General features: G+C 40.8%; 1 protein-coding gene across 1 annotated transcript in view; it reads right to left on the bottom strand.

The window, feature by feature from the left end:
* Positions 1-4,998: 4,998 nt before the first annotated feature.
* LOC110487471 (NACHT, LRR and PYD domains-containing protein 12-like) overlaps positions 4,999-27,518 on the bottom strand; it is a 40,192-nt gene continuing 17,672 nt past the window's right edge. Inside the window, exons 4-13 of the mRNA XM_036941893.1 lie at positions 26,003-26,081; positions 25,645-25,873; positions 23,479-25,270; positions 23,058-23,231; positions 19,248-19,421; positions 12,254-12,427; positions 9,320-9,493; positions 8,290-8,463; positions 7,996-8,042; positions 4,999-5,794 (exon numbers count right to left, since the gene is read on the bottom strand). Of these exons, the coding sequence (XP_036797788.1) occupies positions 5,241-5,794; positions 7,996-8,042; positions 8,290-8,463; positions 9,320-9,493; positions 12,254-12,427; positions 19,248-19,421; positions 23,058-23,231; positions 23,479-25,270; positions 25,645-25,873; positions 26,003-26,081 (3,571 nt within the window). The 3' untranslated portion in view covers positions 4,999-5,240. The remainder of the gene's footprint in view (positions 5,795-7,995; positions 8,043-8,289; positions 8,464-9,319; positions 9,494-12,253; positions 12,428-19,247; positions 19,422-23,057; positions 23,232-23,478; positions 25,271-25,644; positions 25,874-26,002; positions 26,082-27,518) is intronic.

Here is a 27,518-nt window from a genome sequence, read left to right as displayed (position 1 = left end):
GGTAGTTGACTTTGTTAATGGCATTATTGCCCAAGTTGAGCTTCACGGTCGTTTTTCTTGTTTTGTTGGCGACATTCTAAATAAAAGAAATGTAAGCTCATCACACTGCGTTTTGGTCCGGTCATTTCCACCCCGAAGACTGCCATGACAGAGGGTGTACTGTTTCTGTGTGTTTTCATTCAACTTTTCTTTTCCAAACCTTTCCCTTGAGACATAAAAAGAAGATGGGAAAGAGTTGAGTTACTGATCAGACTGGTGGGGGTTGGGCGTGTAGGCTGCTTGGGCTGGCTGGGCGGTCTGGCTGGGCGGTCTGGCTGGACGGTCTGGCTGGGAGGTCTGGCTGGGCGGTCTGGCTGGGCGGTCTGGCTGAGCGGTCTGGCTGGGAGGTCTGGCTGGGCGGTCTGGCTGGGCGGTCTGGCTGAGCGGTCTGGCTGGACGGTCTGGCTGGGCGGTCTGGCTGAAATGTGATATAGAGGATGTCTGAAAGACAATCTTTGTCTTTGTACTTTATTTGTAAGAGTTGTTCATTTGTTAGAATAGTGGTTAAAGTTGCAACACAATATTGATTATGGAGTTATCATGGATCTAGTTGTCTCATTAATCACAAACATATTTAATCATCTCTTAGCTTTTTGACCTGGCATTTTTGCTTTCTTTTTGTTGTTCTAAATAGACGGCTAGAAGTTCCATGGGCCATATTAGATTGTGTAGAAATGCAGGAAATGTGCTTTAGATGCACCAAATAATGGGAGGACCCCCAGACTCCCTGCCAAGTTATGCTCCCCACTGCAAATAGCACTGCTGGATCATTTAAAAGTCAATCGATCAATTTTCTCATAATACTCTTAGAAAATGTACAATATGTAAAATCTATGAGAATAGAAAGGTTCAGAACTTTTGTGAAACGTCACGTTACAGCTGAAAATCAAAACTGGATGATGTTCAGAGATAGATTGGGGTTGAGTGGAGCTGAAGGATGAGACCAATTATCAAATAAGATAACTATTGTAAAATACACTGTGTCCATAAAATGTATTTGGTATGTATACGCTGGAAGTACAAGCCTAAGTGTTGTTGTCCATTATTTTACTCCAATTAGGGGAGAGGTGGGAGGGTTAGGGGAAAAAATATAAAATATATATATTTGTGCCTCCCCCCTTCTAAAACCAAAGTTGCACCTCTGATGCAGGCCATGGAAGAACTGGAACATGTTGATCTTCCAGGACCTGTGTACAGATCCTTGCGACATGGGGCCGTGCATCATCATGCTGAAACATGAGGTGATGGCGGCAGATGAATGGCACGTCAGGTCTCAGGATCTTCCCACGGTATCTCTGTGCATTCAAATTGCCATCAATAAAATGCAAATGTGTTTGTTGTTCATAGCTTATGCCCATAACATAACCCCACCGCCACCATGCGGTACTCTGTTTACAACGTTGACATCAGAAAACCACTCGTCCACACGATGCCATGTCTGTCATCTGCCCGGTACAGTTGAAACCGGGATTAATCCCTGAAGAGCACACTTCTCCAGCGTGCCAGTGGCCATCTGTGAGCATTTGCCCGCTGAAGTCGGTTACGACGCCGAACTGCAGTCAGGTCAAAACCCTGGTGAGGACGATGGGCATGCAGATGAGCTTCCCTGAGACGGTCTCTGACAGTTTGTGCAGAAATTCTTTGGTTGTGCAAACCCACTGTTTCATCAGTTGTCCGGATGGATGGTGTCAGCTGATCCTGCAGGTGAAGAAGCTGGATGTAGAGGTCCTTGGTTGGCGTGGTTACTCTTGGTCTGTGGTTGTGAGGCCAGCTGGACGTACTGCTATATTCTCTAAAACAATATTGGAGGCGGCTTATGTGAAATTAACATTAAATTCTCTCATAACAGCTCTGGTGGACATTCCTGCAGTCAGCATGCCAATTGCACACTCCCTCAAAACTTGAGATATCTGTCGCGTTGTGCCAAGTGACAAAGCTGTACATTTTAGATTGGCCTTCCATTGTCCCCAGCACAAGGTGCACCTATGTAATTATGTTGTTTAATCAGCTACATTGATATGCCACACCTGTCCTTGGCAAAAGAGAAATTCTCACTAACAGGGATGTAAACAAATTTGTGCACAACATTTGAGAGAAATAACTTTTTGTGCATATAGATAATTTCTGGGATCTTTTATTTCAGCTCATAAAACATGGGACCAACACATACATTTATAGTTTGCTCGGTGTATGATGACAGAATAGTGGATATTATAATGTGATTACTAAATGCACAGTATCACTTCCTGAAGCTGCTTGCGTGCAACGTCACAAGGGTGTGAGTTTACGCAGGAGTCGTCATTGTAGACAACTAGTAACCTAGCAGGCATAAAATAATTGCCAGAGCGGCGTTTGTGTCTTGCTGGTCTTTATGTGACAAGATGAACTGGTGGGGAGGTTCTCTTCGGTCCTGTTGAACCAATCCAGTAAATGTGGAGTAGTTAAGATGGAGTGTTGCTTTGTTAATGTCCAAAAATGAAAATCACGTCACATGATCTCTTTCCATTTCCCCTGAATGTTTCTGACCCCACAGAGGGTGTTGTACCAGAGATGATAGAGAAAGGAGATTCACTGAAAACACACTACTAAGATACAGCTACGACCCCATTGAAGTTGACATTTTACATGGTTACGGTCTGTGTGTGTGTGTGATCATAAAAGCTTATTTTTCAACTGAATAAGACCCATTTCTATGTACTGAACACAACCCCTATTACTGTACTCCATTTACTGTACTGTCATATTGTGATCAATATTAAAACATTTCCACCTCTCTTCTTCCATCTATTACTGTACTGTCATATTCTGATCAGTATTAAAACATTTCCACCTCTCTTCTTTCATCTATTACTGTACTGTCATATTCTGATAAATATTAAAACATTTCCACCTCTCTTCTTCCATCTATTACTGTACTGTCATATTGTGATCAATATTAAAACATTTACACCTCTCTTCTTCCATCTATTACTGTACTGTCATATTGTGATCAATATTAAAACATTTCCACCTCTCTTCTTCCATCTGTTACTGTACTGTCATATTGTGATCAATATTAAAACATTTACACCTCTCTTCTTTCATCTATTACTGTACTGTCATATTCTGATAAATATTAAAACATTTACACCTCTCTTCTTCCATCTATTACTGTACTCCATTTACTGTACTGTCATATTCTGATCAGTATTAAAACATTTACACCTCTCTTCTTTCATCTGGTTGAATAACTTTATTAGTCACATGTACATTTCATTCAGTGGAATTTACAGTGCCTTGCGAAAGTATTCGGCCCACTTGAACTTTGCGACCTTTTGCCACATTTCAGGCTTCAAACATAAAGATATAAAACTGTATTTTTTTATGAAGAATCAACAACAAGTGGGACACAATCATGAAGTGGAACGACATTTATTGGATATTTCAAACTTTTTTAACAAATCAAAAACTGAAAAATTGGGCGTGCAAAATTATTCAGCCCCCTTAAGTTAATACTTTGTAGCGCTACCTTTTCCTGCGATTACAGCTGTAAGTCGCTTGGGGTATGTCTCTATCAGTTTTGCACATCGAGAGACTGACATTTTTTCCCATTCCTCCTTGCAAAACAGCTTGAGCTCAGTGAGGTTGGATGGATAGCATTTGTGAATAGCAGTTTTCAGTTCTTTCCACAGATTCTCGATTGGATTCAGGTCTGGACTTTGACTTGGCCATTCTAACACCTGGATATGTTTATTTTTGAACCATTCCATTCTAGATTTTGCTTTATGTTTTGGATCATTGTCTTGTTGGAAGACAAATCTCCGTCCCAGTCTCAGGTCTTTTGCAGACTCCATCAGGTTTTCTTCCAGAATGGTCCTGTATTTGGCTCTATCCATCTTCCCATCAATTTTAACCATCTTCCCTGTCCCTGCTGAAGAAAAGCAGGCCCAAACCATGATGCTGCCACCACCATGTTTGACAGTGGGTATGGTGTGTTCAGGGTGATGAGCTGTGTTGCTTTTACGCCAAACATAACGTTTTGCATTGTTGCCAAAAAGTTCAATTTTGGTTTCATCTGACCAGAGCACCTTCTTCCACATGTTTGGTGTGTCTCCCAGGTGGCTTGTGGCAAACTTTAAACAACACTTTTTATGGATATCTTTAAGAAATGGCTTCCTTCTTGCCACTCTTCCATAAAGGCCAGATTTGTGCACTATACGACTGATTGTTGTCCTATGGACAGAGTCTCCCACCTCAGCTGTAGATCTCTGCAGTTCATCCAGAGTGATCATGGGCCTCTTGGCTGCATCTCTGATCAGTCTTCTCCTTGTATGAGCTGAAAGTTTAGAGGGATGGCCAGGTCTTGGTAGATTTGCAGTGGTCTGATACTCCTTCCATTTCAATATTATCGCTTGCACAGTGCTCCTTGGGATGTTTAAAGCTTGGGAAATCTTTTTGTATCCAAATCCGGCTTTAAACTTCTTCACAACAGTATATCGGACCTGCCTGGTGTGTTCCTTGTTCTTCATGATGCTCTCTGCGCTTTTAACGGACCTCTGAGACTATCACAGTGCAGGTGCATTTATACGGAGACTTGATTACACACAGGTGGATTGTATTTATTATCATTAGTCATTTAGGTCAACATTGGATCATTCAGAGATCCTCACTGAACTTCTGGAGAGAGTTTGCTGCACTGAAAGTAAAGGGGCTGAATAATTTTGCACGCCCAATTTTTCAGTTTTTGATTTGTTAAAAAAGTTTGAAATATCCAATAAATGTCGTTCCACTTCATGATTGTGTCCCACTTGTTGTTGATTCTTCACAAAAAAATACAGTTTTATATCTTTACGTTTGAAGCCTGAAATGTGGCAAAAGGTCGCAAAGTTCAAGGGGGCCGAATACTTTCGCAAGGCACTGTAGTTTATTCAGAAACAAGATTGTTGTGTCAAGAATTTGAAAAATAAACAGTCCACAGACAACAATATTTCCAAACACCAAGAAGTCCAATATCAAGAAGATCAATGATTTCTAAATGAAAACAAGTGTTACAACACAATGTGGTGATTAATTACATTAATGAATGACTCTAGTTGACAATGTCTGTCAATTTCAATGGTGTGTGTTAATTAATGTTTACAATCATATGTTTACACACTAGAGAGCTATTCTACATTGTTGCTCCAGTGTGTCTTACTGAACATGACCATTAGAGTGAAACATCATGTTGTGTTTGACACAGGGACCACCTGACACAGGGACACTGAGGAGTCATACCAAACATAAAAACCTGGATAGAGGGGCTCAGTGAATGTGGTGTGGAATGTGTACAGGTGTGTCAGTGTGTCAGAGGAGACTCTGTAGAAGGAAAGAGTGCCGGCTGGCCAGTCCAGATACACTCCTACTCTGTGGGAGCTGGAGGATGGGACGTCTATGGTAGTGGTATTATTATTGTGCCAGGCTCTGTAACTGTTGTTAGAGCAGTCCAGACTCCAGGACTTGTCATTCCATCCAAGCCTACTATCATTACCCCTTCCTCTCCTGATGATTCCGTTATATGTCACTCCCATATCAGCCCCTATCCCACTCCACTCTGCCTCCCAGTAACAGCGCCCAGTCAGACCCTCTCTACACAGCTCCTGTTCCCAGACCTCAAACCTCTCTGGGTGATCAGGATACGGCTGGTCCTTTGTACTCCATGTCACCTTTCTGTTCCCCTCAGACAGAGAGAGGTATCTGTTTACTGTGTTTGGGTCCAGAGTGAGATCACAGGCATCTGATGGATGAAACCAGACACAATATTAGAAATCATCATCAGTCACATTAGAATGTTAACTCACTTTTCACTATTTAATTTAATGTAGATGTTTCTAGGTATCAAAAGGAGAACGTAAGGTAACTTGAGACATGTTAAATGATCATATTTTATACTATATGGTAATATAAAACACACTTATTCCCATTAACTACACACACATGTTTCACACCCTGGTCTATTTCACCTGTCCTTTGAATTGTCTCCATCCCCTCCAAGTGTCACTTTTGTATCCCTGTTGTACATATCCCGGTGTTTCCTGTCTCTCTGTGCCAGTTTGTTTTGTTTGCCAAGTCAACCAGCATTTTTCCTTGCTCCTATTTTTCCCAGTCTCTGTTTTGTTTCTAGTCCTCCTGGTTTCAACCCTTGCCTGTCCTGACTCCGAGCCCGCCTGCCTGACCACTCTGCATGTTCTGACAACCAGCCTGCCTATCCCATTGTACAGTTTGGACTCGGATCTGGTTTCTGACCGCTGCCTGGCCTGACCTCAAGACTGCCTGGTACTGTTTGGACTCTGACCTGGTTAATGAACTCTCGCCTGTCCCCAACCTGCCTTTGCCTACTCCCTTTGTTATGATAAATATCGGAGCTCAACCATTTGCCTCCTGTTTCTGCATTTGGGTCTCGCCTTGTGCCATTATAACACGTGTAATTACTGACTTCTTGACGGGCCGCCCCCCAGGTGGTAAGAGTAGGCAACAACACGTCTGCCACGCTGATCCTTAACACTGGGGTCCCTCAGGGGTGTGTACTTATTCCCCTCCTGTATTTCCTGTTCACCCATGACTGTGTGGCCAAACATGACTCCAACGCCATCATTAAGTTTGTTGATGACACAACAGTGGTAGGCCTGATCACCGACAACGATGAGACGGCCTATAGGGAGGAGATGGGTCACCAGATCCTCAAAAGGTTCTACAGATGCACCATCGAGAGCGTCCTGACCGGTTGCATCACCGCCTGGTATGGCAACTGCTCGACATCTGACAGTAAGGGTAGTGCGTACGCCCAGTACATCACTGGGGTCAAGCTTCCTGCCATCCAGGACCTATATTATAGGCGGTGTCAGAGGAAAGCCCATAAAATTGTCAGAGACTCCAGTCACCCAAGTTATAGACTGTTTTCTCTGCTAACGCACAGCAGCTATCGCACGTTTTCTCTGCTAACGCACGAAGTCTAGGACCAAAAGGCTCCTCTACAGCTTCTACCCCCCCAGCAATTAGACTGCTGAACAATTCATAAAAATTGCCACCGGACTATTTACACTGACCCCTTCCCCCCTTTTGTACACTGCTGCTACTCTATTTTTATTATCTATGCATAGTCACTTCACCCCTACCTACATGTTCAGATTACCTCAACTAGCCTGTACCCCCGCACACTGACTCGGTACCGGTGCCCCCTGTATATAGCCTCGTTATTGTTATTCTTATTGTGTTACTTATTATTATTATTATTATTATTTGCTTTAATCTATTTGGTAAATGTTTTCTTAACTCTTCTTGAACTGCACTGTTGTTGGGGCCTTGTCAGTAAGCATTTCACGGTAAGGTCTACACTGTTGTTGGGGCCTTGTCAGTAAGCATTTCACGGTAAGGTCTACACTGTTGTTGGGGCCTTGTCAGTAAGCATTTCACGGTAAGGTCTACACTGTTGTTGGGGCCTTGTCAGTAAGCATTTCACGGTAAGTTCTACACTGTTGTTGGGGCCTTGTCAGTAAGCATTTCACGGTAAGGTCTACACTGTTGTTGGGGCCTTGTCAGTAAGCATTTCACGGTAAGGTCTACACTGTTGTTGGGGCCTTGTCAGTAAGCATTTCACGGTAAGGTCTACACTGTTGTTGGGGCCTTGTCAGTAAGCATTTCACGGTAAGTTCTACACTTGTTGTATTCGGCCCATGTGACAAATAAAGTTTAATTTGATTTGACACACACACACACACACACATTTCTAATGTAACACGAACACGCCACACACATACACAGACACACACATTCTCAAAGCAACACTTTCTCAACATTTTTGTCCCTGATTTCTGCTTCTGTAGATGTAAAGCTTATATTTAATATGACAAAGTAAGTCATGATGGTGGTCTTTGACTTTGACTTAACTTGAATTAAGACTTATTCTTAGTCATATTCTTCACAGCAGTCAACACTCACATTTTCTAAGCCCAGGTTTCATTGTCTTCTCTCCACAATGTTCCACACTGTAGCGGTAAGCAGAAGAACAGACGGTCATTGAGTGATACATGTGAATTCACACACACACATACACACACACACACACACACACACACACACACACACACACACACACACACACACACACACACACACACACACACACACACACACACACACACACACACACACACACACACACACAGTTTGTCTTAAATAGTCTGATAAATCAAACATGTCGGATATGAACATTGACATAAACCCTCTACATACTTGAGTTTCTCCAGTCTGCAGTGTGGATCCTCCAGTCCAGCAGAGAGCAGTCTGACTCCTGAGTCTCCTGGGTGATTGTAGCTCAGGTCCAGCTCTCTCAGGTGTGAGGGGTTTGACCTCAAAGCTGAGACCAGAGAAGCACAGCCTTCCTCTGTGACTAGACAGCCTGACAGCCTGCAAAGAGTCAAATACATTTAAAATCACACTGCTGTTCTTTGGTGTTGAAAATGAAGTGGCAGTATACTTCTTCAACATTTTCAGATTCATCAGTGTCCTGAATACCGCCATATAAATTCATGAATGGATGTATCATTACTAGAAATGACAAATTATTGAAGATTTTTATTTTAGAGACAAACATGTATAGTACAAATATTTCACTTAGACTGACCATATCAGTTTACCAAACAGTATCAGTCACAAGACAGACAGTGGCGTATAAGATGTAGATTCTATTAAGTATACAGTCCACACCATATATATGACAGTGAAGATAATCATTTTAAATGTGGCTCTGTACTACAGCATTTTGGATTTAAGCTCAAATGTTTCATATGAGGTGACAGTATATAATGTCACCTTTTATTTGAAGGTATTTTAATACAGATTTTCTAAGCCGTTTCAACGCTTAGAAGAATAAAAGGACTTTATGTATCTAATCATTTGTAAAAGTCATAAGAATCCTGACCAATTCACTTATAGTGTATTAAAGTAGTCAACAGTTTAGTATTTGGTCCCAAACTCGTTGGTTGCATTTGCAGTTTGTTTTGGTTGTGTTTTGGTTTGTGTTTTGCCCAATAGTAACTGAATGGTAAATCATGTCCTGTCATTTTGGAGTCCAATAAAAAAAAAGGTCACATTCTGTATTGTCACCTAATTTTAAACATTCTATCTCAAATCCAAAATGCAAGCGCAAAATTTAAAGCTATAAGCCCTCCAATCACATATGGTGTGGACTATGTGTGCCTGGTAAACAGATATGGATCTGGTGAACAGTTGTTACTTGTTGACCAACTACAGGAATACTGACCTCAGAGTCTCCAGTTTACAGTGGGGATTCCCCAGTCCAGCAGAGAGCAGCTTCACTCCTGAATCCTTCAGGTCATTGTTACTCAGATCCAGCTCTCTCAGGTGTGAGGGGTTTGACTTCAGAGCTGAGACCAGAGAAGAACACCCTTCCTGTGTGATTAGACAGCCTGGCAGCCTGAGAAAGAGTCACATCATATTAAAACCATACTGATATTCCTTGGTGGTCAAAATTGTGTCATTATATATATTTTTTAACATATTCAGATATTTTATATCATGGTCCTGAATCCTGTCATATCTATTCATAAATGGATGTATCATTATTAGAAATGACAAATTATACAATTATAATGTTTAAAAAGCAAAGGTATTAGATTTTTGATTGTATTGAATGTAGTATGGTCTATTTTGACATTGAAGCCAACATTTTACATCTGGCTCTATACTCCAGCATTTTGGATTTGAGATCAAATGTTTCACATGAGGTGACAACATAAAATGTCACCTTTAATTTCAGGGTATCTTCATACATATCTCTTCGACAGTTTAGAAATGAAAGAACTTTATGTATCTAGTCCCCTCATTTGAAGAAGTCATAACTATTCTGACCAATTCACTTATAGTGTATTAAAGTTGTCAGAAGTTTAGTATTTGGTCCCAAACTCGTTTGTTGCATTTGCAGTTTGTTTTGGTTGTGTTTTGGGTTATGTTTTGCCCAATAGTAACTGAATGGTGGGTGATGACTGGAGTACATAAGATATTTCTAAACATAACTAAATTAATATTGATGATTCCATGACTAAGAAAACTCATGCATTAATCATGAATGATTATGAGTGAGAAACTTTGTCCATCATCACTATTCACAATTCATTCATGATTATTCATAATCATGGAAGTTTCCACATGAATGTAGAAGTGTTCATAAGCATATTCTATTCTTACTTACAACACAAGTGAAGGGACTCTAAAATGACTCTCACCATTCAGTTTCTATTGGGAAAAACATAATCTAAAACACAACCACGATAACCTGCAAATGCATTCAACAAGTTTGTAGAGTACACACTCGATGTAATCACTGCAGGCAAGGAATATGGGACCAAATACAACAATTTTGACTAAGTGAATTTTTCCCAAAAATGACAACTTCTTCAAATACAGTGCCTTCGGAAAGTATTGACTTCCTCACATTCTGTTACGTTACAGTCTTATTCTAAAATTGATTACATTCTAATTTTCCCTCATCAATCTCACACAATACCCCATAATGACAAAATGAAAGCAGGTTTATATACATTTAATCAAATGTGTTAAATATAAAAAAAACAGAAATACTTTATTATCAATTATCAATTATTCAGACCCTTTGCTATGAGACTCAAAATTGAGCTCAGGTGAATCCTGTTTCCATTGATCATCCTTGAGATGTTTCTACAACTCGATTGGAGTCCACTTATGGTAAATACAATTGGCTGGACATGATTTGGAAAGGCACACACCTGTCTATATGAGGTCCCACAGTTGACAGTGTGTTTCAGAGCAAAACTAAGCCATGAGGTTGAAGGAATTGTCCGTAAAGCTCAGAGACAGGATTGTGTTGAGGCACAGATCTGTGGAAGGGTAACAAAACATTTTTTCACACTTGAAGGTCCCCAAAAACACAGTGGCCTCCATCAATCTTAAGTGGGAGAAGTCTGTAACCACCAAGACTCTTCCTAGAGCTGGCCACCCATCCAAACTGAGCAATCGGGGGAGAAGGTCCTTGGTCAAGGAGGTGACTAAGAACTTGATGGTCACTCTGACAGAGCTTCAGAGTTCCTCTGTGGAGATAGGAGTAACTTCCAAAAGGACAACCATGTCCGCAGCACTCCGCCAATCAGGCTTTTATTGTTGAATGGCCAGATGGAAGCCACTCCTCTGTAAAAGACACATGACAGCCCGCTTGGAGTTTGCCAAAAGGGACCTAAGACTCTCAGACCATGAGAAACAAGACATTTCTGGTCTGATGAAACCAAGATTGAACGCTTTGGCCTGAATGCCAAGTGTCACGTCTGGGACTGGGAGACTAGTCAGGATCAAGGGAAAGATGAACGGAGCAAAGTACGGAGAGATCCTTGATGAAATCTACTCCAGAGCGCTCAGGATCTCAGACTGTGGTGAACGTACACCTTCCAACAGGACAACGACTCCAAGCACACAGCCAAGACAACATAGGAATGGCTTCAGGACAAGTCTCTGAATGTCCTTCAGTGGCCCAGCCAGAGCCCAGACTTGAACTTGAGAGACCTAAAAATAGCTGTGCTGCAACTCTCCCCATCCAACTGACAAAGCTTGAGAGGATCTGAAGAGAAGAATGGAGAAACTCTCCAAATACAGGTGTGACAAGCTTGTAGGGCCACACCCAAGAAGACTTGAGGCTGTAATTGCTGTCAAAGCTGCTTCAACAAACTGCTGCGTAAAGGGTCTTAATACTTATGTAAATGTGATATTTAATTTATTTTATTTTTGATAAATTAGCAAACATATCTAAAAACCTGTTTTTGCTTTGTCATTATGGGTTTATTGTGTGGAGATTGATTAGTGGAAAAAAAGTATTTAATCAATTTTAGAAGAAGGCTGAAACGTAACAAATTCTGGAAAAAGTCAAGGTGTCTGAATACTTCCCGAAGGCACTGTACATACATAAAGTGCTTTCATTTCTAAACAGTAAAACAGGTATGAATACCTTCAAATAAAAGGTGACATTCTGTACGGTCACCTAATATGAAACATTCTACTGTATCTCAAAACCAAAATGTTGGAGCATAGCGCCAAATTTAAAACTGTAAGCTTCACTGTCTAAACACATATGGTGTGGACTATGTGTCCCTGATAAACACATGTGGATCTGGTGAACAATTATCACTTGTTGACCAACTACAGAAATACTAACCTCAGAGTCTCCAGTTTACAGTGGGGAATCCCAAGTACAGCAGAGAGCAGCTTCACTCCTGAATCCTTCAGGTCATTGTTACTCAGATCCAGGTTTCTCAGGTGTGAGGGGTTTGACCTCAGAGCTGAGACCAAAGAAGCACAGCTTTCCTCTGTGACTAGACAGGCTGACAACCTGCAAACAGTAAAATCGTTTTAAAATAACACTGCTATTCTTTGGCTGTGAAAATAGAGAGGCAGTTTTCAACATATTCAGATACTGTATATCAGCATCCTGAAACCGTCCATATCTATTCATAAATGGATGTATTATTATTAACAATGACAAATGATAGAAGTACTGCTTGTAGAGAGAGAAACATTTATTGTACAAATATTTGAGTAGACTGACTTGACCAGTATAAAATGCAGTCTCAGTCAAAAGACAGACACTGAGGTATCAGATTTAGATTGTATTGAGTATACAGTCCACACCATATCTATTTAGACAGTGAGGTATCAGATTTAGATTGTATTAAGTATACAGTCCACAACATATCTAGTTTGACAGTGAAGCTAACATTTTACATTTGGCAATATGCTCCAGCATTTTCAGATCAAATGTTTCATACGAGGTGACAGTATATGTCACGTTCTGACCTTTATTTCCTTTGTTTTTGTATTTAGTTAGTATGGTCAGGACGTGAGTTGGGTGGGCAGTCTATGTTTGATTTTCTATGATTTGGGGATTTCTATGTTTCGGCCTAGTATGGTTCTCAATCAGAGGCAGGTGTCATTAGTTGTCTCTGATTGAGAATCATACTGAGGTAGCCTGGGTTGCACTGTTTGTTTGTGGGTGATTGTCTATGTTAGTGGCTTGTGTCAGCACAGGTCTCATTTGTAGCTTCACGGTCGTATTTGGTTTATTGTTTTTTTGTTACTCTTTTGTATAGTGTTCAGTGTTCTCTTTATTAAAGATTTACCATGGACACTTACCACGCCGCATATTGGTCCTCTGATCCTTCTCGCCTCTCCTCTTCAGATGAAGAGGAGGAAGACCGTGACAGTATATAATGTCATGACGTTGTCCTGTTGTGTGAGGTTTGTGACCGTCATAAATACCTTTCCCCTTTTCTCTCCACTCTACAGAATGGACTCTTGGAAAGCCTTTTCTTAACATAGAGTATGGTCACATCAAAAGGTTGTGAAAAAATATCAATATTTCTGTAATCCAACCAGTTGAAAGTGTCTGTTGGTACTTAAAGAATATGATGTCAGATCAGTGTCTGGGACATTATATCTGATGATAAGACGACATAAATTGTATCTTGGAAAGTCTACACATTCTAGTCATCAGACTGACATGGAATTGTTGTGCAATTTAAATGTTTAAATATGAAACTGTTTGTGAAAATATTAATTTCAGCTTCTAAATGGGAGAATTGTTTTCATAAAGTAAACTATGCTCACTCAGTGGCCACGCCCAAGTGAACAGACATTGGTTGAGAACCATGAAACACGCCCTTCTCTCCCCCACTACAAAAGCCCGTTGACGGAAGTCAAACCTCAGTTGCCGACTACGTGAGGACTGATGTCCATACGTTTAAAAGGGCAAATTTCAACCTAATGAAATTAACATTTAATTCCCGATGACGTGAGGACTGATGTTCATACGTTTAAAAGGGCTTGGTGACGATCACCATGCTGGAAGGATGAATTTCGACTACACCAGTCAGAATAGAGCCTGAGCTGTGTATGGCAACTTGGTATGAACTTTGAACTGTTGATTCAACTTGTTAGCCGGGGTTCGTGAAGATAACCCATAATTGTACAACTTTCAGATGAGACTGAATAAGGTGACGATTAATGACCGACTGCTATTGATATAAAATATCTTCAGATCTTGAAGAGTGGATTCAGGGGATAGCCGCTCTATAAAAACGAATGCTTCCGTGGTGCCCCAGGTTATTCATGAGTTAATTGGTGCATGAATTAATTCAATGACATAATCAATTAAACGTTAGGTAATCGATTTGATAAATAGCACATCATCTCATTCAACCATACTAGAGACATGACATAATGACGCATCGTGCGAGGAATCTAAAATAGGATGACGCTTTCATTTTGATTCAGCCAATATAAAATTGAAAAGCAGTTTACATAAAACACCCAGATTATGTTATCAGTAGAGAGAGTTAGTGAGCCATGTGTGTGTGTTCTGGAAAATGCCTCCGTGTTGTTCTCTGACGTAGCCAGGGGGTAGCGTTAGCTATACATTTATGGTACTAAGACACGATCCAACTACTTATAGAAATTTGAGAAATAGAGCGTTTGGCCAAACGTAGTGCTATTTCTGCCTCCCACGTTTCAGAAGGCTCGGTCATTATTAATTTCTTGAGTGAAGACAAAGAGCCAGCCGATTGAAATCTGAGTAGATATTAGCTTGACTAGCGATAATTATCTCTCTATCTCTCGCGTTTCCATGCGAGTAGACCAACGGTGTATGTCTTTGTTTACAGAGCGTTCCGACAAAATATTGCATAAAACTGTTCCCTTGCTGAAGGGGATCCAATGTTATTCTTGAAAGTGTACAAAGTAGGATTAGCTTGCATGAGATGCTAAGCTAACAAAGGGAAAGCTGCCATTTTTTTTCCTGTGTCACGTTGAAATTTCCCCCGGCTTGCGCAACGGAAGTCCCGCCCTTTGTACTTCCATTTGATTTCAGCGTGTGCTATCACTGACCTCTGGTGGTGACGAATCGTCAGTGCATTTATTTTGATAAGAATGTAAGTGACACCCAAATGTGGATCACGTTTAACAAGTGGTTACTTATGATATCCAGTCAGTCTCAACTGATTGGATATCGATGTCTGATTCAATTTAACTAAGAGGTCAAATTGACAGATTTATCTTTTCCAATGGACATTTTGAATAATATCCAAATGGATGGGTTTCTACAAATGAGTCAATTTAAACTTTTCCACATTAACCTTGAAACAGCAACGCTCTCAGGTTAATTAAAGTTTAATTTCCAAATAGCCTAAAAAGGTTTGATTTATCCTTAACATTGATTAAATCAGTAAAATTTTCTTTGCAAAGCTCATTCAGGACTACCCATGTGGCTTCGGCCTTAGGGACATGTGAGCCTGGTGAGGAATGTACCCTAACATTTAAACTACTGTTTACACTTATGATAATACAGACATAATCTCAATTGATTGGATATCATTGTCTCATTCAATTTAATAAGTTAAATTGTAGAACATACCTTTTCAGGTTCTTTCTACAAATGAGACAATTTTAAAATTCCTATATTAACCGAGATGAACCAACTTCTCAGGTTAATTAAAGTTTAATTCCCAGATAGCCTATCCAGTTATGATTAATCATTATCATTGATTAATAAATTCAATTTGCTTTTGCAAATTCATTCACATCCAACTGCCACATTCTCTAGTACTCTAGACGTTCCTAGCTGACATAGAGGACGCATTGGTTGGCTACCCGAATGTTACGGGTTCCACAAGCACTGTGGCAGTCTAAGCAAGCAAACCATTGACACGCAGAGTGAACTCTGCTTCCGATGATACATCTTTGTGGGGCACTGTCATCCCTTGCAATGACACTAATGGCATCAGTCCCACAACTGACCAGATGACTCCCACTGGTGAAACACTTTGCGATATCACAGACAGAAAACCTTGTCTCAGTTCGCAGGCACTGAAGAGGTTGCCACACGTGGACGCTGTGGTGACTGACAAGCCTCGATAGCCACTGAGCGTTTTGAAGCACAAACACCGGCCGCTGACAACTCATTGATAGGTTCCGACCTTTTCCTTTGTGCCTCGGATACCAACACCAACCACTGGTGGGGGGGGGGGGGGCGAGACAGAAATGGGGGGAATACTAGAAGCCCAGACCCATGATGAGCCTCATCGAGGCCGGTGGGGGGGTCGAGACTACAAAATAAATCGGTAGGATAACTGGTCCCCTTGAGTACCAGTACCAATGCCAGCACAGCAACAATCAGTAAGAGGATTAGAGACCTCACAAGTCAAATTGCTATAGATAACAGCGATAGAGGAGTCACGAAGATTTCTACACGTGTGAGGGAATCTCCAGAACACTCTTCTGATGGTTAACACACATGCCACTAATAATTAGAACCTTCCATTTAGGAGGAAAGTTATTAGAAGTCATGAAACATGAACACACCGCGTACGACTGGTTCAGTGCTTAGAGAGTACTTCCGTAGTGAGATTAGCTCTTCTGTGGATAACATAGCTATGAAATAGACTCCTTCATACCTATCACCAGTACAATGGTGAAAGACACAATGACCGCTTAACACTCGTCTTGAGGTCGACATCAATTCTTAATTACCAGGCCTTGATCTGGAACTGATCTGATGACTTCAGACTCATTCTGAACAGTTTGCAGCCTACCCGGATACTTGGTTTCTTTCCCTTGGTATGTGCGCTTGTGTAAGCACAAACACACACGTACAATGGAACATTTAATGTGGATTTATGCTCAAATCACTTAAGGGTGTGAACAAAATACCAGCCTTAGTAAAGTTGAAAATGAACTCTTAGGCCATTGACTCTACAGCTACAGTACTCACCAGATCTCCACAGAGGTCCATAGGTCATGCCTGTAGACTGCCTGAAGCTGGTGCCTTACAGCTGTAGACTTATCACATAGTTATCATCTTAGGATAGTGTCCTAAGCAACACACCGCAAATTAGGAATGCCCTAGATATGACATTAGACAATGTCATGGTAGGGTCATTTTGCAAAGACCTTGGACGTATATAGAATACAGTCCAATTAGATGATTAAGGTGTGATAACTATATTTTGTATATATTTTGTTTATGCTTCCATTCCTTTTTCTTTCATTTCCTTTGACACTTAGGAAGTGATAGAGCCATAAACAAGTTCCCCATACAACCGTCACTTAGTGCCACAACGCCGCTCATTTGGGAAGAAATGTAATTATGTATTTCGTGAGTGTGTGTGCGTTGTTCACATCTGCCTAAGTTCCTGCCTAGATCCACCAGCCTGGACGACCAGACGACGGGTCCAGAACGGCAATTCCAATCCGGACATTCGCTGCCCATCCTTGTGGCGGCCTACTCCATTTGCAGAAATCCTACCCGGGTCAACCACCAGAAGGGGACCGCAACGGCGATCACCAACCAGGACATCCCCTGGCCATTCGTGAGGTGCTTTGCAGCTTTCAGAAAGCCTAACCGGGTCAACCACCAGAGGGGGGCCACAATGATGATCCACAACCAGGATATCATGTGGTCATGATTTTTATGTTGGTTTGCAACTTGCAGCAAAATCACAAGATTGAACCCACCAGAGGGGGACTGTCACGATGTGCCCTTTTGGGGTGAGGATCATAGCCCCCCCCCCCCCCCTCTCTCTCTCTCTCTCTCGCTCTCGCTCTCTCCCACCACAGGTTTATGATGGTCGTAAATACTGAAACTCCTTTCCCCACGCCAAAATGAAAGTGGAGAATCCCTTTGCTAACACAGAGAGAAACTTTAACAACAAAAAGTTGAATAATTGAACAGTATTTGTGTATTCCAAACAGTTGGAGTGGTCCGTGGACACTTAAGGAACAGCCATGTCGAATTTGTGTCATTTGGTGACCTCATGAAAGACCGGAGAACCACATTACTGTATCTTTGTTTGTATACACTTCTCAATTATTGGGTTTGCATCTGAATGTTGTATAAAATATGTGATTAAATAGGAAACTATTTGTGAGGAGATGTAATGTGATGTTAGCCTTCTAAACAAGATAATTGTTTTCATATGAAGTCTGAACTAAGTCAGTGGCCACGCCCCCGTTAGCAAAGACATTATACTCAAACGTCATGGAATGCCCCCTTCCACAAAGTTAATAAAAGGACTTGTGACAAAATGTAAATTTAGTGAAGATAACGCCAGGATGGGGTCCCCACGTTGAAATGGCTACCACTCTAGAGATCGGAAAACATGAAGCTATCGCTACATGTTGAAATGGTTAGCACCTCGACCAAAGGACAAGACCAGAGAACGTGGAGATCATCCCCATGTTGAAATGGTGAAGAAATCTACAAACTAAAGACCAATTATTCAGGCTGCAGCTGTTTAAATACTTTAGCCTGGTAAACGCATCCGATCTAAGAACATTTTTGAATGGTACTCTGACGTATTCATTATAACAATCTACAACTACGGAAGACTGATCTCTGGTGGACGCATCCAGAGACTCCCTGATGAACGATTATCCCGCAGACAGACTGGCGATCACAGAGAGGGACAACAAAGGCATACACTCGTAAATATGTAAATTGCTATTTATTTTTTAATGAGCGGCTATTCATTTTCAAAGTATTAGCATTTACATGAGTGTAGTTATCAACTGTATTACAGTGGATCCACTCAGAGTTTCTCGCTCTTGAGCTGTCCCCACCCATTTCCTTTGTCTACCAAGCCATCATATCGATTTTGTCCACTACAGACTTTTTATATGTATCATGTTAGTAACCAATGTATGACCTATTGTGTGTGTGTGTTTATGTAATCCTGTGATTGATTAGTTAGTAAATAAATAATTAAGCCAATTTGTATATTGCTGATTCATTATTTGATGCTATGGTTCGTGCAGATATCCAAAGGTTTGCGACATTCAGGAATGAGACTGATGAAATAATACATTAATAGAATACTGTAATCGATAAGATATGAAAATATCTGAAGAGTTCATTTGGGAAATAGAGAATCTATAAACATTTTCCCGTGGTGCCCCAATTTCCTAGTTAATTAAAGTTACATGATTAGTTTAGTCACAAATAGAGAATTGATTTATTAATTAATTTATTAATTAATTAATAATTAATTTGAAACTGTAGGCTTCACTGTCCAAACACATATGTGTGGACTATGTGTACCTGGTAAACACATGTGGATCTGGTAAAAATGTAGCACTTGTTGACCAAATACAGGAATACTGACCTTAGAGTCTCCAGTTTACAGTGGGGATTCCTCAGTACAGCAGAGAGCAGCTTCACTCCTGAATCCTTCAGGTCATTGTTACTCAGATTCAGGTTTCTCAGGTGTGATTGGTTTGACCTCAGAGCTGAGACCAGAGAAGCACAGCCTTCCTCTGTGACTAGACAGGCTGACAACCTGCAAAGAGTAAAATTGTTTTAAAATAACACTGCTATTCTTTGGTGGTGAAAATTGTGGCAGTATATTTTTTCAACATAATCAGATATTTTATATCCGTGTCCTAAAATCTGCCATATCTATTCATAAATGAATATATAATTATTAGAAATGACAAATTATCAAAGTATTGCTTGTAGATAGAGAAATATTAAGTACAAATATTTGAGTAGACTGACCAGGCCATTTTAAAAAGCAGTATCAGTCAAAAGACAGACAGTGACGTATCAGATTCAGAGTGTGTTGAGTATACAGTCCACACCATATCTATTTTGACAGTGAAGCTAACATTTTAAATGTGTCTATATACTCAAGCATTTTCGATTTGAGATCAAGTTTCATTTGAAGTGACAGTATTTAGTGTCACTTTTTATTTCAGGGTATTTTCATACGTATCCGTTTCACAGTTTAAAAATGAAAGCACTGCCTGGTAAACACATGTGGATCTGGTGAACAGTTATCACTTGTTTACCAACTACAGAAATACTAACCTCAGAGTCTCCAGTTTACAGTGGGGAATCCCAAGTACAGCAGAGAGCAGCTTCACTCCTGAATCCTTCAGGTCATTGTTACTCAGATCCAGGTTTCTCAGGTGTGAGGGGTTTGACCTCAGAGCTGAGACCAAAGAAGCACAGCTTTCCTCTGTGACTAGACAGGCTGACAACCTGCAAACAGTAAAATCGTTTTAAAATAACACTGCTATTCTTTGGCTGTGAAAATAGAGAGGCAGTTTTCAACATATTCAGATACTGTATATCAGCATCCTGAAACCGTCCATATCTATTCATAAATGGATGTATTATTATTAACAATGACAAATGATAGAAGTACTGCTTGTAGAGAGAGAAACATTTATTGTACAAATATTTGAGTAGACTGACTTGACCAGTATAAAATGCAGTATCAGTCAAAAGACAGACAGTGAGGTATCATATTAAGACTGTATTGAGTATACAGTCCACACCACATCTATTTTGGAAATTAAGCTAACTTTTTACATTTGGCTCTATGTTCCAGCAATTTAGATTTCAGACCAAATGTTTCATATGAGCTGACAGTATATAATGTCACCTTTAATTTGAGGGTATTTTCATACATATTTGTTTGACCATTTAGAAATGAAATTACTTCATTACTGCATACTTCAATTGAATAAGTCATGAGTATTCTGGCCAATTCACTTATAGTGTATTAATGTAGTCAAAAGTTTAGTATTTGGTAACATATTCCTTGCACACAGAGACTACAACAGGCTTGATCTGGTTGTGTTTTGGTTTCTGTTTTGCCCAATAGTAACTGAATGGTGGATGACGGCCAGAGTAATTTTATTTAGAAGTGAATAGATAAAATGTTTCTAAAAAATACAGAAATTCATCCTGATGATGCCATGATTAATAAAATGAATCATGAATAATAATGAGTGAGAGAGTTACAGAGGCTAAAACAAAACATGCTAACCTCTCACCATTAACCTCAAATTAAAGGTAGCATTCATATGAAACATTGCTGGAGCATAGCGCCAAATTTAAAACTATAAGCTTCACTGTCCAAACACATTTGGTGTGGACTACCTGTCCCAGACCTGCTGTTTTCAACTATCTAGAGACAGCAGGAGGAGCGGTAGAGACACTCTGAATGATCGGCTATGAAAAGCCAACTGACATTTACTCCTGAGGTGCTGACCTATTGCACCCTCGACAACCACTATTATTATTATTATTTGACCCTGCTGGTCATTTATGAACATTTGAACATTTTTATTTATTTTATTATATTTCACCTTTATTTAACCAGGTAGGCTAGTTGAGAACACCTTTATTTAACCAGGTAGGCTAGTTGAGAACACCTTTATTTAACCAGGTAGGCTAGTTGAGAACACCTTTATTTAACCAGGTAGGCTAGTTGAGAACATGTTCTCATTTACAACTGCGACGTGGCCAAGATAAAGCAAAGCAGTGCGACACAAACAACAACACAGAGTTACAGATGGAATAAACAAGCGTACAGTCAATAACACAATAGAAAAAAAGAAAGCCTATATACAGTGTGTGCAAATAGCGTGAGGAGGTAAGGCAATAAATAGGCCATAGTAGCAAAGTAATTACAATTTAGCAGATTAACACTGGAGTGATAGATGAGCAGATGGTGATGTGCAAGTAGAAATACTGGTGTGCAAAAAGGCAGAAAAGTAAATAAAAAACAATATGGGAATGAGGTAGGTAGATTGGGTTGGCTATTTACAGATGGGCTATGTACAGCTGCAGCGATCGGTTAGCCGCTCAGATCGCTGATGTTAAAAGTTAGTGAGGGAAATATAAGTCTACAGCTTCAGCGATTTTTGCAATTTGTTCCAGCCACTGGCAGCAGAGAAGTGGAAGGAAAGGCGGTCAAAGTAGGTGTTGGCTTTGGGGATGACCAGTGAGATATACCTGCTGGAGCGCGTGCTACGGGTGGGTGTTGTTATCGACAATTATCTCAGTGAGCTGAGATAAGGCGGAGCTTTACCTAGCATAGACTTATAGATGACCTGGAGCCAGCGGGTCTGGCGACGAATATGTAGCGAGGACCAGCCGACAAAAGCATTCGCAGTGGTGGGTGGTATAAGGGGCTTTGGTGACAAAACGGATGGCACTGTGATAGACTTCATCCAGTTTGCTGAGTAGAGTATTGGAAGCTAATTTGTAAATGACATCGCCGAAGTCGAGGATCGGTGGGATAGTCAGTTTTACGAGGGTATGTTTGGCGGCGTGAGTGAAGGAGGCTTTGTTGCGAAATAGGAAGCTGATTCTAGATTTAATTTTGGAATGGAGATGTTTAACATGAGTCTGGAAAGAGAGTTTACAGTCTTACCAGACAATTAGGTATTTGTAGTTGTCCACATATTCTAAGTCAGAACCGTCCAGAGTAGTGATGCTAGTCGGGTGGGCGGGTGGGGGCAGCGATCGGTTGAAAAGCATGCATTAGGTTTTTACTAGCGTTTAAGGGAAGTTGGAGGCCACGGAAGGAGTGTTGTATGGCATTGAAGCTCGTTTGGAGGTTAGTTAACACAGTTTCCAAAGAAGGGCCAGGTGTATACAGAATGGTGTTGTCTGCGTAGAGGTGGATCAGGGAATCACCCGCAACAAGAGCGACATCGTTGATATATACAGACAAAAGAGTCGGCCCAAGAATTGAACCCTGTGGAACCCCAATATAGACAGCCAAATCGGACAACAGGTCCTCCGATTTGACACACTGAACTCTGTCTGAGAAGTAGTTGGTGAACCAACATCTTGGCCATGTTCTGTTATAATCTCCACCCGGCACAGTCAGAAGTCAGAAGAGGACTGGCCACCCCTCATAGCTTGGTTCCTCTCTAGATTTCTTCCTAGGTTCTGGCCTTTCTATGGAGTTATTCCTAGCCACCGTGCTTCTACCCCTGCATTGCTTGCTGTTTGGGGTTTTAGGCTGGGTTTCTGTACAGCACTTTGTGACATCGGCGGATGTAAGAAGGGCTTTATAAATACATTTGATTGATTTATGGACTACGTGTGCCTGGTAAAACACGTGGATCTGGTGAAAAGTTATCACATGTTGACCAAATACAGGAATACTGACCTCAGAGTCTCCAGTTTACAGCGGGGATTCCCCAGGCCAGCAGAGAGCAGCTTCACTCCTGAATCCTTCAGGTCATTGTTACTCAGATCCAGAACTCTCAGGTGTGAGGGGTTTGACTTCAGAGCTGAGGCCAGAGAAGTACAGCTTTCCTCTGTGACTCCACAGCCAGACAGCCTGACATAGAGATCATCATGATTTCACAAACACACTGTTAATTTAACAACAGTAGTGAGAAGGACAATGGCAGATGCATATGGTTTATTCTCACAAACAACACATAAATTCATGTTCCGTCCTGTTGTTTTTGACTAATGTCAAATCAAAGCATTGATTTAAATATGTTTTTCAAAAATATATATTTTCTCGAAACTGAATATTTATTTCTGATGACTAGTACTTAAATGTCATTTTATGGACTCACAGAGCAGCTTTGGATGCTTTGACCACTGGCAGTAGCATCAGAACACCTTCCTTTGATCTGGAGTATTTCTTCAGGTCAAACACATCCAGCTCCTTTTCTGAAGTCAGCAACACAAAGATCAGAGCTGACCACTGTGCAGGTGAGAGTTCTTCACAGGAGACACTTCCAGATCTCAGGTAGCTTTGGATCTCCTCCACTAGAGAATGGTCATTCAGTTCATTCAGACAATGGAACAGATTGATGCACCTCTCTGGAGAGGGATTCTCCCTGATCTTCTCCTTGATGTACTTGACTGTTTCTTCATGGCATTGTGAGCTGCTTCTTGTCTTTGTCAGTAGACCTCGTAAGTGCTTCTGATTGGACTCCAGTGAGAGGCCCAGAAGGAAGCGGAGGAAAAGGTCCAGGTTTCCCGTCTCATTTTGTAATGCTTTATCCACAGCACTCTTGTAGAAAGTAACGTCATGCTTGTTTCTGAACAGCGCAAAAAAGTTACTGGGCATTGATTGAGGTTTGACCATTAGATTTTCATTGTTGTTAATGAATGAGAGGAACACATATACAGCAGCCAGAAACTCCTGAATGCTCAGATGTACGAAGCAGTACACCTTGTCCTGGTACAGCCCACATTCATCTTTAAAGAGCTGTGTGCACAATCCTGAGTACACTGAGGCTTCATTGACATCAATGCCAGCCTCTTTCAGGTCTTCTTCATAGAACATTATATTTCCCTTCACAAGCTGTTGAAAAGCCAGTTTTCCCAGTGACAGAATGCTCTCTTTATTCCAGTGTGGATCGGTCTCTTCTTTCCCAAGATACTTGCCATTCTTTTGTTTGGTCTGAAACACCACAAGGTGTGTGTACATCTCAGTCAGAGTCTTGGGCATCTCTTCTCTCTTATGTTTCAGCATGTGTTCAAGGACTATTGCAGAAATCCAACAGAATACTGGAATGTGGCACATGATGTGGAGGCTCCTTGATGTCTTTATGTGCGAGATGATTCTGCTGGCCAGATCCTCATCACTGAATCTCTTTCTAAAGTACTCCTCCTTCTGTGGGTCATTGAACCCTCGTACCTCTGTCACCTGGTCAACACAACCCGAAGGGATCTTGCTGGCTGCTGCAGGTCGGGTAGTTATCCAGAGAAGAGCAGAGGGAAGCAGATTTCCCTTGATGAGATTTGTCAATAGAACATCTACTGAGGTTGACTTTGTGACGTCACAACAGATCTTGTTCTTCTGGAAGTCTAGGGGCAGTCGGCACTCATCCAAACCATCAAAGATGAACAGAACTTTGTACTTGTCATAATTGGAGATCCTTGATTGTTTGGTTTCCATTGAGAAGTGATTGAGAAGTTCAATTAAAGTGTGTTTTTTCCCTTTTATTAAATTCAGCTCCCGAAAAGGGAATGAAAATACAAATTGAACATCCTGATTTGCTTTTCCTTCAGCCCAGTCCAGGATGAACTTCTGCACAGAGACTGTTTTTCCAATGCCAGCAACTCCCTTTGTCAGCACAGTTCTGATAAGTTTGTCTTGTCCAGTTAAGGGTTTGAAGATGTTGTTACATTTGATTGGAGTCTCTGGTCTTGCTTGTTTCCTGGTTGTTGTCTCAATCTGTCTCAGCTCATGTTCATTATTGACCTCTCCTTTTCCACCCTCTGTGATGTAGAGCTCTGTGTAGATCTTATTGAGAAGTGTTGGGTTTCCTTGTTTAGCGATACCCTCAAATACACATTGAAACTTCTTCTTTAGATTAGATTTGAGTTCACGTTTGTATATCACAGCAAGCTCATCTGAATGAAGAAATAACACAGGGATATTAATATTACTTCTGTTTTAATGCCTACAGTGTTATAGGACTGTGCTATAAAGTTGGATATTATAATAATTTACTATATTAACTACCTGTATAAATTTGTAATTTCTTCATATTGCGTTACACACTGGTGTGACTGATTATATTATTAATGGTATTATTGATGGTATTGTTCATGTGGTCTCTCTCTCTCTCTAACACATCCCTCCTGCTACTTGATGAAGTCACTAGGTGTTGTGTTAAGGCTGCTACAATGCCATTGAGTTACACAGCTACTTTAGCTGTACTTTAGCTACAGCTTTTAAATATTTGTTATAAAATAGCATTCCACATTAGGCAGACAGGTCTTACTTTTCTCCAGTGTGTCAGCAAGCTCCTTCTGGTTCATTTTCCTCAGGATGTGCAATGTGATCTTCAGAGCCCCCTCTCTGGCACTGCTCTCCTGCTTCTCATCTTCAGCGTCCACCACTTCCTTATCCTGCTTCTGACTCTCAAAGCCTTCTGGGATTCCTGGACTAAGAATCCTCTTGAACATTGTCAGCTCATTCTTCACAAATGTCATAATATTCTCTTCAAGCAACTGAAATAAATAAAGTAAATAAGTTAAGCAAGAAAATAAAAGCTTTCTCATTCACACATTAATGAATGATTGACAGATCATCTTTACTTGAGGTAAACAAAATCAAATGTATGTAACAGTACCACATACACTGAATATGGAGGCCAGGTCTGTTTGATGACTCTGGGAAGACTGACCACTGAAAATCTCTGATCGATCCTGTTGGTTTCTTTGAAAAAAACATGAGATTACATCTCCTCATCCAGTGAGTGCACACACACTCACACACAGACAAACAAACACGGGGATGCTGTCACAAAGCTAACTAAAAAGCAGCATTCCCCAAGTGAGGATGGCTTTCACTTCAGCATTGATAAATTCATGAACTTCTTTGAGGAAAAGATCATGATCATTAGAAAGCAAATTACGGACTCCTATTTAAATCTGAGTATTCCTCCAAAGCTCAGTTGTCCTGAGTCTGCACAACTCTGCCAGGACCTAGGTACAAGAGAGACACTCAAGTGTTGTAGTACTATATCTCTTGACGCAACGATTAAAATAATCATGGCCTCTAAACCTTCAAGCTGCATACTGGACCCTATTCCAACTAAACTACTGAAAGAGCTGCTTCCTGTGCTTGGCCCTCCTATGTTGAACATAATAAACGTCTCTCTATCCACCGGATGTGTACCAAACTCACTGAAAGTGGCAGTAATAAAACCTCTCTTGAAAAAGCCAAACCTTGACCCAGAAAATATAAAAAACTATCGGCCTATATCGAATCTTCCATTCTTCACAAACTTTTTAGAAAAAGCTGTTGCGCAGCAACTCACTGCCTTCCTGAAGACAAACAATGTATACGAAATGCTTCAGTCTGGTTTTAGACTCCATCATAGCACTGAGACTGCTCTTGACCTTTTAATGGCGTCAGACCGAGGCTCTGCATCTGTACTCGTGCTCCTAGACCTTAGTGCTGCTTTTGATACCATCGATCACCACATTCTTTTGGAGAGATTGGAAACCCAAATTGGTCTACACGGACAAGTTCTGGCCTGGTTTAGATCTTATCTGTCGGAAAGATATCAGTTTGTCTCTGTGAATGGCTTGTCCTCTGACAAATCAACTGTACATTTCGGTGTTCCTCAAGTTTCCGTTTTAGGACCACTATTGTTTTCACTATATATTTTACCTCTTGGGGATGTCATTCGGAAACATAATGTTAACTTCCACTGCTATGCGGATAACACACAGCTGTACATTTCGATGAAACATGGTGAAGCACCAAAATTGCCCTCGTTAGAAGCCTGTGTTTCAGACATAAGGAAGTGGATGGCTGCAAACATTCTACTTTTAAACTCGGTCAAAACAGAGATGCTTGTTCTAGGTCCCAAAAAACAAAGAGATCTTCTGTTGAATCTGACAATTAATCTTGATGGTTGTACAGTTGTCTCAAATAAAACTGTGAAGGACCTCGGCGTTACTCTGGACCCTGATCTCTCTTTTGACAAACATATCAAGACTGTTTCAAGGACAGCTTTTTTCCATCTACGTAACATTGCAAAAATCAGAAACTTTCTGTCCAAAAATTATGCAGAAAAATTAATCCATGCTTTTGTTACTTCTAGGTTAGACTACTGCAATGCTCTACATTCCAGCTACCCAGATA

This window comes from Oncorhynchus mykiss, chromosome 13 (assembly GCF_013265735.2).
Source record: "Oncorhynchus mykiss isolate Arlee chromosome 13, USDA_OmykA_1.1, whole genome shotgun sequence".
Taxonomy (NCBI): Eukaryota; Metazoa; Chordata; class Actinopteri; order Salmoniformes; family Salmonidae; genus Oncorhynchus; species Oncorhynchus mykiss.
The sequence above is the reverse complement of the archived record's forward strand: the minus strand, read 5'-3'. Positions and strand labels throughout refer to the sequence as shown.